At 41.7% G+C, this 18,910-nt stretch overlaps 1 protein-coding gene across 1 annotated transcript in view; it reads right to left on the reverse strand.

Annotated features, from left to right (window-relative positions):
- SCTR (secretin receptor) overlaps positions 1–16,339 on the reverse strand; it is an 81,431-nt gene extending 65,092 nt beyond the window's left edge. The window contains exon 1 of the mRNA XM_023534143.1: positions 15,952–16,339. Coding sequence (XP_023389911.1) covers positions 15,952–16,059 — 108 coding nt within the window. The 5' untranslated portion in view covers positions 16,060–16,339. The remainder of the gene's footprint in view (positions 1–15,951) is intronic.
- Positions 16,340–18,910: the final 2,571 nt, after the last annotated feature.

The following is an 18,910-nucleotide window of genomic DNA, read 5'->3' on the forward strand; positions in this document are numbered from 1 at the left end:
TGATAAATTCCTTTAGCTTATTTTTTGTCTGGGAAGCTCTTTATCTGTTCTTCAACTCTAAATGATAGCTTTGCTGGATAAAGTATCCCTGGTTGTAGATCCTGGGTCTTCATCCTGTCTAATATTTTTTTCCAAGCCCGTCTTGCATAGTTTCTTTTGAGAAATCAGCTGCCAGTCTTATGGGTGTTCTCTTATAAGTACCTATCTGTTTTTCTCTTGCTGCTTTTAATAATTTTTCTTTGTATTTAACCTTTGGCATTTTAATTATGATGTGTCTTGGTGTGGGCCTCTTTGGATCCCTGGTTTTGGGGATTCTCTGAGCTTCCTTGGGTTTTATGTCCATTTCCTTCACCAGGTTAGGGAAGTTTTCCATTATTGTTTCTTCAAACAGCTGTTCAACATCTTGATTTTCTTCAGGCACTCCACTCAGACAGATATTTATTTGGACCCTTAATAGTATCCTATATGCTCCTTAAATTATTTTTATAGTCTTGGCATCTTATGTCTTTCTATTCTGATTGAGTGTCCCTGGAATTCCCATCCTCTAGATAGGCATTTTATCCTTTTCTTTATTCACTTTGTTTATTACTTTGTTTATTCCATTTGATATCCTTCTCATCTCAGATAATGTGTTCTTCATTTCAGACTGGTTCCCTTTTATAATTTCCATTTCTATTTTTTATTTTTTAATCTCTTTGTTGAAGTTCTGGCTGAATTTATCTATACTTCCCAAAAGTTCATTGAGCGTCTTTATAACCAATGTTTTGAACTGTTTACATCTGTTAGATTACTTGACTCCATTATATCTGGATCTCGATTCTGTTCTCTCATATGGTCTCTGCTTCTTTGTCTTCCCCTTTCTGGCTGCCTTTCTATGTCTGTTTCTATGTGGTAAGCAAAGCTCCTAAGTCTCCCGGTCTTATTAGTTTGGATTTGTGAAGTAGGTTTCTAGTGACACAGTCCTGAGAGGGGTTCAGCTGCAGGCCAAATTTAGCCCAAGCCTTTACCCCTCCGGGGCCACCTGCCAAGATTCAGCAAGCAATCCACAGATGCTGTGCTTATAGTTGCCTCAAAAGGCTACACCAAAAACCGAGGCCAGCTGCCTCCAGTGTGAATCTAGGCACTGCTCAGCAAGGAACACCTGACTTGCTGAGGATACACCTGGATGTGGCTTAGGTGAGGCCCAAGTTGGGGGAGGCGGGGTTTCAGGGAATCCTCTGGGTGGAGCAACCTTTGTTATCTAGTTTGATGCGTCTCAGTTATGGCGGTACTGTGTCCATGCACTGGGAGCGGGGAGGGCTCAACAGGGAACAATGGATACCGCCGGCACTTCTACCGAGCCAGTCTCAGCTCGGCTCTCACTCCAACAATGTCTCCTTGTAAGTCCTTGGTGCCCCCTGCGTGCAGCAGAATCAGCACTGGTGCTCAGAGCAAGCAGGTCCGTTATCTCTAAAATCCGCTTGCGGACTCAGCCCCTTTAAGAGGCATCTGCCGCTGCTGCTGCCGCAGCCTCCATCTCACTCAGCCGCTGGAGACCAGGCAGCCCCATGTCCTCACCTGGTCCTACCTTCTGCCTTTGCAGGGTGATTTCTTGGATTTCTCCCTAGTTGTATGGTTTGTTATCCCAGGTGATTTTTCCTTGCTGCTGCTCCTTGTTTCTGTCATAACTTTGATTTGGTCGCCAGAGGGATGAACAGAGCCTCTATCATCTACGTCATTTTTTTTCCTCCTCTAACTACTTTGCTTTTTACAGAGTATGGAATTTTAATATTACAGATTATTTTTACATACACTAATTATTCAATTCTCAATTGAATTCTTTATAACTCTATAAAGAGAAACAGAAAGAGAAATAAAGGCCCACGGTGGTTAGGGAATATGACCAAGGTTGTACACTCATGGATCTTGATTTTAGAAACCAGCTTTCCAAAAGGTCAAGAACCAGGTATTATACCTCTGTGTCAATGCTAGACTAATGCTCCGTAGATGTAAATCCATCTGAAACTCATATTAGTTTCTGAAGGAGAATAGAGAGTGGAGCCGAAATCTCCCCAAATTTGACATGATAATTAAACTTATGAATCCAAGGTGCTGAACGAACTATTGATACATGCACCAAACTCCAGAGAAGTATGCTGAATGAAAAAAGCCAACCCCAAAAGGTTACGTACTATACGATTTCATTTATGTAGCATTCTTAAAATGATAAAATTATTAAATGGAGCACATATTAATGGTTGTCACATTAGTGGTTGTCAGGAGTTAAGGAAGGGGTGGGAGTAGGAGGGAAGTGGTTGTGATTATAACAGGGCACTATCAAGGATCCCCGAGTAATAGAGATGTTCTGTATCTTGACTGTATCACTGTCAATATCATAGTTGATCAATCAAATCCTAGCTCACTTGAAAACACTAAGAGAGAAATAAACATTTATTTCTGTATGCCACTGAGATGTTTGTGATTGTTATGCAGCATAGCTGACGGACATAGAGTGGAAAATAGATTCTAGAGGGGCATCAATGTGTGTAGATAGGGAGTGAAGTTTCCCAAAAGTGGGTGGCAATTTGCACTGTTGGGGATTGAAGAAAAGGCTATTCCAGCAAAGAGGAATCTGGAGAGCAACGAAACAAGATAAGAAATGAGAACACTTATAATGAGAACCTCCCTCTAAGAAAAGTTCAACTTCCTTGGTATTTTTCTCTGGGACTATAGAAAAAATAATAATCAGAGGAATGTTTAACTCTTTCTTCTCTTTCTACATTTTTTTTAATTTGTAAAATATACATAACATAAAATTTACAATTTTAAACATGTTTAAGCATACGATTCAGTGGCATTAAGTACATTTACATGTTGCACAGCTATCACCACTATCCATCTCCAGAACTTTTTCAGCATCACAGCAAAAACTCTGTCCCCATTAAACATTAACTACCCATTGAACACCCTGCCCCTCAGCCCCTGATGACCTCTATTTTGCTTTCTGACTCTATGGACTTGCCTATGCTATGTAGTTCATATAAGTGGAATCATACAATTTTTATTTGTTTGGGTCTGGCTTATTTCACATCCATGTTGTTGCATTTATCAGAATTTCATCCCTTTTTAAGGTTGAGTAATATTCCATTGCATGTACATATGACATTTTGTTCATCCATTCATCTGCCGATGGACACCTGGATTGTTTCCGCCTGTTGCCTCTTGCAAGTAATGCTGCTATAAACATGGGTGTATAAATTTCTCTTTGAGTCCCTACTTTTTATTGTTTTGTGTATATACCTAGAAGTGAAATTGCTGGATCATATTGTAATACTATGTTTACTTTTCCAAGGAACCCAGACTATTGTCCACAGTAACTACACCACTTTACATTCCCATCAGCAATACACAAAGGTTCCAAATTTCTTCACATCTTCATCGATCCTTGTTATTTTTCTGTGTTAATAATAGCCATCCTAATGAGTATGAGGTGGATCATCCCACATTTCTTTAATCCTTAATCTTTCCATTAAAATTTAATAAACCAAGATAATTTTGTGTGGTAGTGGTATGCCAACAAAAGAAGTGTGGGACAGCGACAGTATTCTGTGGAAAGGACTGAGTCCATGGCTTCTGGATGGTGACCAGCAGTGAAGGAGGCGGGCCCCCAGGGTTGCTGGGAGTGGCTGGGGAGATTGCGTGCGTGTTCAATGGAGCAACCATTTGGTAGGCAAATGCATGGAAAACAAGCCCCTTTATTATCTAAATTAACCTTGAGAAAGGGAGGAGAGGCTGATATTTAGTAGCTATATGTACATATATATATATATATATATTTCTATATATTATTAAATATTAATATTTAATTCTAGATTAAATTTAACAGTATTAAATATAATTTTACTTAAAATTCACGTGAGAAAGAGACAAGGGAAGATGAAAGAATTGCTGAAAATTTATATATTTTCCTCAAAACAAAAGCTATTAGTCCTTAAAAGGTCCCTTTAAAGTCTTTTTAATAAAAAATACTGAGTTTGTATAAATACATTTAAAAATTTTTTTACATGTAATAGTACCAAAGTATCGATAATGAAAAATAGCTGTTCCCTTACTTAAACTTTACCTGCTCTCCGGAAGGAATCCCTTTCAATTCTTTTTAGCTGTTTATTCTCATTTGTATCTCTATATTTCAAAATTAAGTTTCTATACAGCTATTTCTTGGTTTATTAATTTGAGGCATTGTCCAAAACTCTCTATTATGAAAGATAAAGATTTAGATGCTTGTAGATCTCCCCACATTTACTCCCTTCCTCATATATTATATATCCTCCTCTTGATTTAATTTTTAAATGCATGGTTTATATTTATAAGGACTTATTTTGACTATGAAATATCATTTACTGCTGTGTCTAGTCATGTAAAATGATTATGTCTCTTCTTGTACATTTTATTTTTTCCTGAGGTCAATAATTAGTTTTACCTTTTGTTTCATTTTCTATGTGTAGCTAAATTTTCCAAGTATTCCAACAGCTCCGTTAAGACGTCTATCAACAGTTTTACCTCTGGAGACCTCTCTCCCACAATCCTTCCTCTTGTTTCAGTCTGGGCCTGATACTTGGCTGTGGTTTGGGGTATCCTCTCCCCGACTCTCCTGGTTAGGGTTCCATTTCCTAGATTCCATGTCTTTTTCTTTGCTTTACTTTTCTGTTTTACAGAAGCACATTCTCTAGTAACTTCCTAAGAAAGTATATATAGGAGGTAGATTTTTTAATCTTTGCAGAAGTGAAAAAGCTTTTAATTTGATTAATTATCAAATTAATAATTTGGGTAGAGAATGCTAGGTTAAAAATAATTTTCCTTCTAAATTTTTAAGGCATTTCTCCTTCTCTTTTCCTGTGTTGTTGATAAGAAATTTATTTCTGATTCCAAATCTTTTGTCTAAGATTTTTGTTTTCTCTCTAGAAATATTTAGGATTTTTCTTTGCTTTTACTTATTTTAAAATTTCTTGAAGAAATGCTTGTTTTTTCACTTATTGGTTAGATATTCAGTGGGCATTTCTAACTGAAGATTTTTGTTCTTCATTTCTGGGAATTTTAAAAATAGTTATTTATTTTATTATTTCCTCCTTCATCTTCTCTGTTCTGCCTTCCTGGAATTCATATTAGTTGGATAATAGACAACCTGGATCCATCTTCTGATCTTCACCTTTCTCTACTCTTCTACCATTTTGTCTATGTGATCATCATTCTGGCATATTTCCTTGACGTTACCTGTTGTTTCCTAATGAATATTTCCTCAAAATATTTTTAATTTCCAAACAGCGTTTCTTAATCTCTGATGATTCCCTTTCCATAGCATCCTCTTTTCTACACTTCCTCTTCTTTACTCCAGCATCCTTTTTAAAGAACTGTATTTCAGGATATTCGTTTTGTCACGTATTTTAAGTTTTTCCTCCTCTCTGCATGGTCTCTGTTTCCTCTAAGTTCCTTGCTCCTGTTTGTTCATTTCCACATTAGAGGCCTTCCTCAATGTCATATTTAAGCTTGAAGCACTAATGTGGCCCTTGGAACTGTTGTGGGCTTGAACCATTTGTTGACTGGTAGCCTTCACTGTAAAATAATCCAGCCGTGAGGGACCCACAATCAGGATCTGCAGGGTATTTCTCCTCTGTGTCTGGGGCCTTTCCATGGTACCGCAGACCAACTGGACAGTTTCTCATGAACGTCCCGCCCACCCACTGCAGGCAATTGAGTTATTCTTTTTCCCACACAGCTACCACAATTTCATTCACATTCCATTTCCCAAAGATTTCTTGAAATCTCTGCTTCCTTGTCATCTCTTGTCTTGTTCTCTTTGACTTTGTGGGTTTATACTCTTTCGATTCCTTTACTATCATTTTAAGAGCATTCCCAGGGGAAGAATAGATAAATACATGTGGTTAACCTGCCATTTTAAACTGTAAGTCCTAATGTGATATTGCGATATAATGAGAAATATATATTTGGTCTTTGTCTCTGGTTCCTTGGCACAGTGTTCCTAAACCCTTGTAATTTCATAAGTGATGGAGCGAGAGGAGCATCTTTTGTTTTAATATTTGGTCTTAGTCCCCAGCTCCTCATACAAGAGCTTCTAAGGCCCTTGGAATCTCCAAAGTGATGTGATGAAGGCTAATAAGATGATTGGTGGCTGAGGACCTCTAGATGGCTTCAGGTTGGGGGCTGGGGACTTCTTTTGCAGAACTATGGAATTGATATCTGCCTATGGCCATTCTGGGTGGATTCCACTTTTTTGTATCCCATCTTTAAGGTTCAGTTTTGGCTTTGCTAGGATATTAAAAATAATAATAATGATGATGATTTCTTTTTCTTTCTTTCTTTCTTTTTTTTTTAGAAAAGGCACTTAAGTTGTAAACTTTATGAGATTTTGCACATCTATTATGTCTCTGTAGGGAGTGTCACCCTTTGTTTCTCGCTCGGCACCAAATCATGGCTGGCCCACTAGAGTGAACAAGTTCACACCTATTTAATGATTATGACTAGCTTGAATCGCCCCTTTCTTTGGGAAATTTTTTTTAGATGGTAGACATATTTTGAGGTATCTGCTCAGCCTATCAGCTATCAACTTCCCCCTTAGAAGGACCCTTTCATCATTAGGTATGTTGGTTTATGTTATGATGTCCCATCTCACTAGTGGGGCCAAGGGAGGAAACCTTACCCAATCTGAGACACTCTGCTTTCTTCTCTTGGATATTTGGTATTGATATAGCGAATAAGGTCAATCTCTCTTATTCCTAGAACATGTAAACTTAGAAGCTATGGGGCAGTTATATACTATTCCCCGACTCTCCTGGTTAGGGTTCCATTTCCTAGATTCCATGTCTTTTTCTTTGCTTTACTTTTCTGTTTTACAGAAGCACATTCTCTAGTAACTTCCTAAGAAAGTATATATAGGAGGTAGATTTTTTAATCTTTGCAGAAGTGAAAAAGCTTTTATTAATTTGATTAATTATCAAATTAATAATTTGGGTAGAGAATGCTAGGTTAAAAATAATTTTCCTTCTAAATTTTTAAGGCATTTCTCCTTCTCTTTTCCTGTGTTGTTGATAAGAAATTTATTTCTGATTCCAAATCTTTTGTCTAAGATTTTTGTTTTCTCTCTAGAAATATTTAGGATTTTTCTTTGCTTTTAATTATTTTAAAATTTCTTGAAGAAATGCTTGTTTTTTCACTTATTGGTTAGATATTCAGTGGGCATTTCTAACTGAAGATTTTTGTTCTTCATTTCTGGGACTTTTAAAAATAGTTATTTATTTTATTATTTCCTCCTTCATCTTCTCTGTTCTGCCTTCCTGGAATTCATATTAGTTGGATAATAGACAACCTGGATCCATCTTCTGATCTTCACCTTTCTCTACTCTTCTACCATTTTGTCTATGTGATCATCATTCTGGCATATTTCCTTGACGTTACCTGTTGTTTCCTAATGAATATTTCCTCAAAATATTTTTAATTTCCAAACAGCGTTTCTTAATCTCTGATGATTCCCTTTCCATAGCATCCTCTTTTCTACACTTCCTCTTCTTTACTCCAGCATCCTTTTTAAAGAACTGTATTTCAGGATATTCGTTTTGTCACGTATTTTAAGTTTTTCCTCCTCTCTGCATGGTCTCTGTTTCCTCTAAGTTCCTTGCTCCTGTTTGTTCATTTCCACATTAGAGGCCTTCCTCAATGTCATATTTAAGCTTGAAGCACTAATGTGGCCCTTGGAACTGTTGTGGGCTTGAACCATTTGTTGACTGGTAGCCTTCACTGTAAAATAATCCAGCCGTGAGGGACCCACAATCAGGATCTGCAGGGTATTTCTCCTCTGTGTCTGGGGCCTTTCCATGGTACCGCAGACCAACTGGACAGTTTCTCATGAACGTCCCGCCCACCCACTGCAGGCAATTGAGTTATTCTTTTTCCCACACAGCTACCACAATTTCATTCACATTCCATTTCCCAAAGATTTCTTGAAATCTCTGCTTCCTTGTCATCTCTTGTCTTGTTCTCTTTGACTTTGTGGGTTTATACTCTTTTGATTCCTTTACTATCATTTTAAGAGCATTCCCAGGGGAAGAATAGATAAATACATGTGGTTAACCTGCCATTTTAAACTGTAAGTCCTAATGTGATATTGCGATATAATGAGAAATATATATTTGGTCTTTGTCTCTGGTTCCTTGGCACAGTGTTCCTAAACCCTTGTAATTTCATAAGTGATGGAGCGAGAGGAGCATCTTTTGTTTTAATATTTGGTCTTAGTCCCCAGCTCCTCATACAAGAGCTTCTAAGGCCCTTGGAATCTCCAAAGTGATGTGATGAAGGCTAATAAGATGATTGGTGGCTGAGGACCTCTAGATGGCTTCAGGTTGGGGGCTGGGGACTTCTTTTGCAGAACTATGGAATTGATATCTGCCTATGGCCATTCTGGGTGGATTCCACTTTTTTGTATCCCATCTTTAAGGTTCAGTTTTGGCTTTGCTAGGATATTAAAAATAATAATAATGATGATGATTTCTTTTTCTTTCTTTCTTTCTTTTTTTTTTAGAAAAGGCACTTAAGTTGTAAACTTTATGAGATTTTGCACATCTATTATGTCTCTGTAGGGAGTGTCACCCTTTGTTTCTCGCTCGGCACCAAATCATGGCTGGCCCACTAGAGTGAACAAGTTCACACCTATTTAATGATTATGACTAGCTTGAATCGCCCCTTTCTTTGGGAAATTTTTTTTAGATGGTAGACATATTTTGAGGTATCTGCTCAGCCTATCAGCTATCAACTTCCCCCTTAGAAGGACCCTTTCATCATTAGGTATGTTGGTTTATGTTATGATGTCCCATCTCACTAGTGGGGCCAAGGGAGGAAACCTTACCCAATCTGAGACACTCTGCTTTCTTCTCTTGGATATTTGGTATTGATATAGCGAATAAGGTCAATCTCTCTTATTCCTAGAACATGTAAACTTAGAAGCTATGGGGCAGTTATATACTATCCTTCAAGAAGCAACAAAAAAATCCAGTCTGCAGAGAGAGAGAAAATAATGGAGCAAACCCCAAAATAAGAGAAGAAAGATGTCAAAAGAGAGTTCTGTAACCTATGTTAGAGTTCGATTTTAGACTTTTAAATCTGAAAAGGTAAAATCTAGGAGAAGATATAAGAACCCATTTAATTCTGAAGAAGGTTAAGAGATTCAGCATCACTTTGCTTGCCTGCCAGCTTGAGACTGGAAAGAAATAGTTTCAAGGAGGAAAATGAAAAGGAAATACTAGTCTAGTTCATACAACAAAAAATAAGAAGAGAGAACTCATTTTATACGACCAATTCAAAACACATTTCAGCAAACTTTTATTGGGCACCTACTATATGTCTAGCAATCTGCTCACCACTAGGAACACAAAGGTGAAAGGGAAGTGGCTCCTGCCCTTGAAGCTCATGGTCTCTAAGGGGGTCCAGGCAGGCCCATGGCCAGAATGCATGGCAAAGGTAGTAGCCAGAACATGGTGGACCAAAGGTAGCAGCAGGAAACTCCCAGGAGGTAGCTCTGTCTTTTAGATAAGAAGTGAGGAAAGATTGTTGTACCAAGAGCAGCAACACCCAATAAAGAAGAGAGCCCAAGCATGACAGTATGTAAGCAGATTCTGTAAGAACAGGGGGTGGATTGAGTGCGGGGTGAGAGTATGGGACAGTGTGGCTCACATGCCTCAATAGTTTGAAGAATAGGGAAAACAAAGAAAAGATAGATAGGCTTGGGATTTGTGATAAGATGACTTTGGTTAAGGAAGTTTGGATTTATGACAAGGTAGGACTGCCAAGGAAGACTGTATGGTAAGCGTGAGGAGAGGAAGGGCCAAAGACAGAGCCTAGGGAGTGATTCTTACAGGCTGAAAAGATGGAGCCTCAGGAGGAACAGTACGAGAGGTGGGATGGAAACCAGGAGACTACAAAAGGAAGCCAAGGCCGGGCGAGAAGAAAGAAGAGAGTGTCCTGGCACCAAATGTCCCTGAGAGGCCCAGTCCCATATTCTACTTTGCCCAGTTCAGGTGTATGCCTGCTGTCTCAATGTCATTACTCATCTCTCTCATAAATCATGTTGTCGCCCTAGGTAGGACCATGACTGAAAAGTGTGTAGTGAATGTGGCAAAATGAAGGCCACTGGTGAGACTGATTTCAGTGAATGGCGTGGTGGGAGCCAGGTTGCAGTGGGCTGAGAAAGGAGTGGAAGTGGGGGCGATGATCATGGATGCTTCTTTCAAGAAGCTCGCTATCCAGGGGCAGAAGTGAAACTGTGACAAGAATGTTCTTAAATGATGAAGATTGAGCACCATGGCTGCATTGTGTCATCTCAGGACAGAAGTCTCTAAGGATGATGGCGACAGGGATCAGGAGCACAGGTATAGGGACCAACTGTGGATAGGAGTACAGCCTTTATTTCACTCGAATGGTGTTATGGACCAAATGTTTATGTCTCCCCAAAATTTGTATGTTGAAGCCCCAATGTAGCTGTATTTGGAGTTGGGCCCTTAAGAGGTAATTAACCCATTTCCTATTTGGAAAAAAGAGTGCAGTCCACTGCCAGGGTTAATTTAATTTTATATAAACACACATTGAGGCTGAAGCAAATCTGACTGGTTTTCAATGCAAAAATAAAAAAATAAAATCTGTTCTTGGAGCTATTTCTAAACAGAATTTATCTCTAATCCCAATGTAACAGAAATGTATATGTAAATTGGATTCATCAAATGAATCTTCAGGTAACAACTGTTCAAAACAGCGTTAACATCACTCGTAAGAATGTTACATTTTCTAGGATTTGACGTTTTCAGTGATCAAGAATTACTCTATTTTGTAAATGGAAATACCACTACAAAAAAACAGAATGCTATAAATAGAATGATGTCATTTGTTTTCAAAGACTATCAATATATTAGAACAATGTGAAAATAATAATAAAAGCGAGATATTTTGTGGCAAACTTTGGGGGTAAGGTTAGGACTGTAATCCAAAAGTTATATTGGGGTATACACTACAGCCACTGGCAAGTATTCTCAGGGCAAATGGGAAATGGGTTAAGGTTAAATGGGGTCATAAGGGTGGGGCCCTGATTGGATAAGATTAGTGTCCTTATAAGAAGAGACATTAGAGAGCTCACTCTCGGCACCTGCTCAGAGGAAAGGCAGCCATCTGCAAGCCAGAAAGAGGACTCCACCCGAATCCAACCCCGATGGTCCTTAATCTGGGCTTCCAATCTCCAGAACTGCGAGAAAATAAATGTCTGCTATTTCAGCCCCCCAGTCTGTGGTGTTTTGTTATGGCAGCCCAACCCGACTGAGACAGAAAGGAAAAGAACAGGAGGGTATAATTTAGACAGACCTATAAGATGTCAGTCAGAGGAAGCTCATCCATGTAGTCTTGACCCTCAGGAAATGGGAAGCAAACCCATGTGTTGAAAATGAAAGGGGAGGTAGTAAAGCCAGGAATTTGAGAAGTCACATGGATATCAGGGAGAGCCTCTGAGAGCCAGAGGTGAGATAACTGATGTTGGACATGTGGGGATTCTGGAGAAGACACTGGAAAACTCAGGAATCCTGGCAGCATGATGGTCCAGAGGAGACGATCAATCAGGGACACCCCTTTCCCAAATGTCCTTTGGAATCTGTCAGACACAGAATGGTGAGGCTGGCTGAGTCCCAGGACATTCTTATTTTCTGAAGCTCATAGAACACTGTGCTCTCTGTTTGTAATGTAAGCAAGTAGATAGGATCTGAGTGTTGTGGGTTTTACCTTGGGCTTCACATTGTCCCAGAGCCTGAGTGAAGGTCAGTAGAGAGACACTTCAGTTGCCTAAGAGCAGGGAAGCAGGGACCAAATCAGGGGCCACTGGATGGGGCCACTTTGCTGGTAGAACTCTAATCTTGGATATTAAAACTGGGCTTTCGACAGGAATATCAGGAAGAGAGTTATGCTCTCTTGGCATGAGATGTAATGATGGGGTGGGGATAATGGGGACAGGATGGAGAGAGGGGAGCTCAATGGGAATGCCGAAAAGGTGACACCAAAGCCAAGAGAACTCCCCTAGACAGTCTGGAAAGTGTATCTCCTGTTTGTTTGATTTTGTGACCCCAAGCTAATCAAAAAAATACTGTGTAGAATTTAGCATTTGTTTTATAAGCAATTAGATTTGTTTTATGTTTTATAAAGCAACTAGTTAAACTGAAATTAATGTTCTTTTGAGGTTTAGGAGAGGCTTTTATGACAGCCCCCTGGGAACTGGAAACCAGAGCACGCCTCTCTATGGGAGCAGATGCATGCGCTGGTTAAAAATACCTGTGTTTGAGTCTTCATGCCACCATGACCAGCTGGGTAACCTGAGCAAATGGCTTCAGTGTTCTCACCTGCACAATGGAGGTACTGATTATTGATGTGAGAATTAAATCAGATAGTGCTGTGAAGGACTTAGTAGACTGCTTGGTGTGAAGTAAGTACTCAAAAGGAGAAAACTTTATAATCATCATAATCCACATTAATTTTAGGGATAGTAAAAATTTTTAAAGAAATCCACAAATACTTCCTCAGAAAATTAGAAAGTGATTTTTTTACAAAAATCCCAGTGAGCCTATTCTGAAGTTATCAATAGCCAGCTCCTCGGGTGGCCTTTGAAGGCCTTCCCAAAATTCTGCTCACAGAGCCACCATAAAGCCTTTCAGCCTCTGGATTCAGATGCACTACAGGAAGGGGCAGAACCAGCACATGCTGGAGGCTTCCAAGTGCCAGACCCCATACGTAGAGTTTTTGTATTTCTGAGCCATCAACCGGGGAGGAACGGGGAGAGGAGGGGTAAAGTGGGAAGGGAGGGTGGAAAAGACCAAGGAAGCTATTCCCCATGGAAGTCTTTTTATCTGGTTTGAAATAGGTTTCATCAGGTACATCTGCTTCCATCCTCCGACTCAGATTCCCTGTCACCAACCCCACTGCCCTGAGTCCAAGAAACAACACTGATTATTAGCCCTGTTAATGCATCTCCCCTGAAACATGACAATCTTTAAGGCAATCATTCTTAACCAGGGACAATTTTGCCCTCCCTGTCTCTCAGAGGACATTTGGTAATGTCTGAAGATGTTTCTGTCGTCAGAACTTTGGAGAGATGCTGCTAGACATCATACAATGCACAGGATACACAACAAAAAATTATTCAGCTCCCGTCTCTCTACCCTGTCCCCATTATCCCCACCCCATTATTTCCTCCCATGCCAAGGGAGGGCATAGCTCTTGTTAAAAGGGCTTAGCTCATGGCACCCCTTGTTGAAAGCCCAAATTTAATACCCAGGATTATAGTGTCAAAGTTAAGAAACTGTGATTGAAGGAAAAGCAGTCCCATACACCTGAACTCACTAAGGTTATCAAGTTGGCAGTTTGCCAGAGGCTTAAGAAGCCCTACCTTGAATAACTAATTCTCCTTTGCTTGACCCATTTATATACAATTTTGTAAGCAACGATTGCTTTCGAGGTGTCATTCTTTATTACTTGTTGTTATATGAAACTTCCACAACTTAAGACAGTCCCTATGGGTATCATCATTCATTCATTCATTCATTCATTTGACCAGTACATACTCATTGAGTTCCCTCTTATACTGTGGTGGGCTCTAGGGATAAAGGATGAAGAAGATTAAAACTCAATGCTCAAGCTTGAAGTGTACGTATTGGGGTGCAGGGGAGGACAGATGTGCAAGTGAATAATTACAATACTGTTCCAAGTAAAAGTCCTCATGAGATACATGGGAATGGGGGTGACAAGGGAAGGTATGGTAAGCATTTCCTATGGCAGCCTCAGAAAACTGCCCCATCAGCCATCATCAGTTTTTGGTTTCCATTTGCAAGGTACCCTCCTGGCACCTCCCTGTATGGAAAGGCAAGGGGGTAGGTAGTGACAGGCAATTTGGCCTTAATGACCCTCCGTTTGGAAGATGCCTATGATCTTCCTCAAGAGAGAGCCCCAAAAGAATAAAAAATTGTTTGAATACCCTTAATTTCAAAATCAAATGTCTGACCACTCAGTCACACAGAAGGAAAACAGGGTATCATAGGTTGGAAAAAATGCCAAAGTAGATCAAATCCACTCCTAGTTATTAAAGGAGTTTTCTACCAAGAAGCGGGTCTGAATAAGCCCATTAAATAACCAGAAGACCAAGACTTACACACAGGAAACTATCCTGTAATAATACAAGGCAATATGTGAGTGTATGAAAATGACATGTAAAGACAAGGGATGTAACTGACAAAGCCCTGGGTGACTGGGAATCAAGAGATCTGGGTTCTAGTCCCAGCTCTACCACTAACTTGCAGATTTGGGGCAGGTCCCTTCTCTCTGTGGCCTCAGTTTGCTCATCTGTAAAAAGAGGAAATTGGACCAGAGCATAATGCAGCACCCTTCCAAGGCACACTGAAGACTTCAACCAAGTAAAGGCTCTCATTTTCCCCTCTACTTATTCCTGAGATAATATGAGATTCTCCTTGAGATTAAAATGTAGGTTGAATCTCAGTCCTGAAGCCAGCTACCTGTTGATTTCTTCCAACAACCTCGGGGTTACTGCAAATATTTAAGAAGGAGGCTGGGAGGGCCACAAAGAGGAAACTATTGCCTCTCTCATTCCTGGGCACTAATAACACACCTCTAGGCTGTGTTTGGGTTTGAATTCTTCCCAATGCTCCAAGAGGCTTTCCTCCAAATTGGGAGTTCAAATTAATGAGTAGGTGCTGTTGCTCTAGCACCTTTCAACACCAGCACTAAGAGGCTCCAAGTTTACAAGGGAGCTGAGAACAAGATCCCTAATTTCCATTCTTTCAAACTGCTGCTGCTGGCATGTCATGGACTTGCCAGAAAGATGGGCCTCTCCTGAGTGTCAACACTCCCATCAGCTCCGGGAGCAGAGGTTTTTCTTATGCTCAAACAAGAGAGGACTACAGGAAGGCAAGGGCATTGGACACTGGGAAGGACCTTCCCAGGGTAGAGATTGGAGACTCAAAATTGAGTCCCTAAATGCTTTCCCTGGGGAATTTCTTGGGACAGAGTCCTTGGAGGCTGGAGGGAGCAGTTTGGAATGTAGGTGGGAAGAAGTAGTTCTGGAATCTGCACCTCTCCATACCCCACCCCCGCAACCCCTCTCCATTCCTTCCATCCAGCTGGTCTAAGTGCAGCTCCTCTCTTCTACATGGAGAGGCCTGTGATTCCTAGGAGTTTCTGTGGGAAATAAAAAACGCTGCCTTCTCTTTTCTCTTCCAGCTCCTCCCTGGACCTGGTTTGTGGAGACAGGCTGCTCCCTGGAGTCCCTAGGCATGCAGACTTTGAGGAGCCAAATCCCACCAGAGAGAGTGGGGAGGGAACTGTAAACGGCCCCATCACAGACGCGGAAGCTACGGGCTGAGCTTTCTTTCTGTGGTTTTCCTATCTGCAGCCCGGTGTGTGTGAATGTCAAGGCTTTGGGGGAGACAGATGTGGGTTCCAATCGTCTTTTCTTGGGGCAAGATTTTTGGTCTTTCCGAGTCTCGGTTTCCTTGTCTGTAAAGTGAGGGTGAAAATACCAACCTCGTAAAGAGATTATGAGGTTTCAGAGGAGTAATGGAGGCAAGGTGTCCAGCACATAATAGGCACTGCCAGGGCAGACTCTAGAATTTTTGTCTACGAAGGCCTTAGAGACGCAGCCCGGAGGAAGGAGTGGAATGGAGGGCAGAGGATTCATCTGAGAGCTGCCTTTGCGTGGAGCACACATTTTTATTTTGAGGGGAGGGAACCCTCTGGAGAGAGAGATTTTTGATGCGTAAGACTGGGGTAAGGGTTTCCACACCTCAGTGGAAGATCTGGGGATCTTCTGCCAACCCCATCCCGCGTGGACCTGACGGAGGCCCCCGGTCTGCGGAGGGGCGCGGTACTCACAGTGTGCGCGGCGCCCGCCGGCAGCAGCAGCAGCAGCAGCAGCAGCACCAGCAGCAGCAGCAGCACCAGCAGCCGCCTCAGGGACGGAGGTGGCGAGCAGAGGCTCATGGTTCTAGGCCCGCTCCCCGCGGGAGCCCCGACGGCCGGCCAACCCAGCTCACCGCCCGCTCCTTAGCTCAGCTCCCTGCGCCGGGTCTCCGGCTCCAGCCAGCCGCCGATCCCTGAAGAGCCATTGATGGTTCTGCAACCCGAGGCAGCCTCGGGACTGCGCCTCCTCCGACGAGGTGGCCGCACGCTAAGTCTCCCGGCCCATTGATAATACGCGGCGCTACGGGCGCTCCTCCACCCAGCCTGACTGGCTGGCTGGGAGCTGGCGTGCAGGCTGACGGGGAGGAAGCGGAGGGAGGGCGCGGGGGGCCTGAAGCCGGCTCCTGCAGGCTCGGCCCAGGGGTGGAGGAGACCGGGAGAGGGCACGCTGGCTTAGCTTTTGACGCTGCAACACTCCTAAGTCCGGAAAGAGCACTCAGCCCTCTCACAACCTTGCTGCGCGCGGATGGGCAACTTATGACACCTTTTTAAACCTCACTGTTTTCAACCCTAACGATACATCTAATAACACCCATCTTCGGGATGAAAGAAGGCTGTGCTAGTGTCCTGTGACATAGCGGGTGCTCAGTCAATGCCTGTTGCATCTAGTCTGTGGGTGGGGCAGCTACCTTGCCCCTTTTGGAAAGTTTCGCTCGCATGAGCGCCGTTACCTGTGGAAGTCTTCGATGATCAGATGGACCAAGCAGGAACGTCTGGTCCACTTGGACAGTTGAGACTATGCTGAGGATGAATCATCCGGAGGCTTCGTGCTTCTTGGTCTCTCTGGAGGTTATTTAAACATTTCGCATATATTTCCAGTAGCGAGCTCAATCTGAGTCTGAGTGCACAGATTTCCTGGATGATGGTATTTGGCTTTTGAACACACACACACAAAAACCCTCAGATGGCTCTTGGATACCCAATTTTTTGTTCCTCTTCACTGCTGCCTACTCCCTTTCCTCTTGTGTCTCCTTTTATCCTGACTTTTCCCCCAGGCACTTTAAACACGTCAGCTCATTGAATTTTTCCCCCAAACCGATAGGTAATATTATACAGGTTTGACAGAAGGTAGAGGATCAATAACAGGTCCAGATACATGTCACTTAGAAGTCAGATGGGAGAGCCTGGATCTGCACTACCATGGCGGACTCTGATTCTCTGTGACTGACTTTTGGTCACATTGCTAAGTGGCTGTTAAAGTAAGATGCTGTAGCCCTCAGCAGCCTTCCTACCTGAAGAGGCGATTGATAAGGTGAAGTTTGTAAATCGCAGCAGAAATTAAAGGGGAAAAAATATTTTCAGCTCCCAGGAAAAGATGTTTTCAGCCACAGTCAATACTCAATACATGTCAATTTAAAGTTAGCATAACCACAAACTCACTTTTAGGGACTTTCACTATAGAAATGCTCACCCAAGGGCCCAATGAAAGATGTACAAGAATATCTGTGGAAGCACTATCATGGTAGTAGAAAATGAGAGATAATGTATATGGAGGGGGAACACTTAGCCCCATTCTTGATGTTACCTTCTTTGTGGAAAGCAACCACAAGTATAATCCTCCTGACCTCTCTCTAACTCCCTCAGTAATGCCCTTCCCTTCAACACACACACGCACACATACACACACAGAGATGAGATGAGCTCTACATGATTGATGTGTTTGGGATATGAACTAGCATGAGGTTTTGCCTCCCAACCCTCCCTCTCCTTTGTCAGCCCCTCGACCTGCAGAGAGCCTGTAATTGAGTTGCTCTGGGCCAGGCTGTCAATGGTGGTCAAGGCTCTGATTGTGTTGATTGAGTATCATCAGTGACAAGGTCTATGTAGTTCTGGGGTTCACTGGAAGAAAACCCACTTGCCCACAAGTATAAATCACATTCTCCAAGACCAACGTTACCACTAATAAAAGTGACATTGGCCATATCTATCTTAATCTTATTTCTCAATTGATTTGAGATTTGGACTGGAAAGAAAAAATGTTACTTGTTGGGCCTTGCTTAAAGTCCAGCACCCTAAATGTGCATCAGAAAGTGCATGAGGTAAAGACTTGAAATTTGTACTGTATAGATGTCCTCGTTCCTTGAATATTTTCTGTAACTGCTGTATGTATTGGTTTTTTTTTTCTTTTTATGGAAAGAAATAAAAAGAAAACAATACAAAAATAAAATCTGTGTTTTATGCCAGAACCTCATGATCTCCACTGAAAATCTGTGTTTTATGCCAGAACCTCATGATCTCCACTGAAAAAGCAAAACATTCTGGGCAATTCAATAAATTTTTGGCCTGTGGCAGGCCATTTATTCTTCCTTAAATGGGAGGCTCTGCCTCTCAGAGTGATAAGAAAAAGGTCTGAAGTACTCTGTGAGAAGCCCTTTTACAAGCCATAGATGCATTACTAGCTTTGCAAAGCCCACCTGAGAATAATAGGGGAAGAGGCAAGAGATAGGGAGCTAACAACATATTTAATACCTGCCATGTGCGAGGGTGTCTTGTAGGAATTTGGGATGTGTTGTCATATCTGATCCTCCAAGACTACATAAGAGAGAATTCCTTTCCTTGACTAATCCAGAGCTTGAGGCTTGAAGAAGATAAGTGCTAGCTGCCAACATCACAGTTAACAAAGAATAGGGCCAGGATTTGAACCCAGGACTGAACCCAAAGCCCATGCCCTTTGCACTGTACTAGGTAGGATTCTTCTCAATCATGAAGACGACTTCCTTAACTCTGAGGGCTGTCACAGTTCTTTTGCACACATCATCTCATTTGATCCTCAAAACAAGTCTGTGGGATATAGGACCAGTGGTCAGGGGCCAGCAGAAGAGGGAGGAACCATCACTCAAATGGATTAATTGAAGACAGTTTAATGAAAGTA

Source organism: Pteropus vampyrus, unplaced genomic scaffold, assembly GCF_000151845.1.
Source record: "Pteropus vampyrus isolate Shadow unplaced genomic scaffold, Pvam_2.0 Scaffold120, whole genome shotgun sequence".
NCBI classification, from domain to species: Eukaryota; Metazoa; Chordata; class Mammalia; order Chiroptera; family Pteropodidae; genus Pteropus; species Pteropus vampyrus.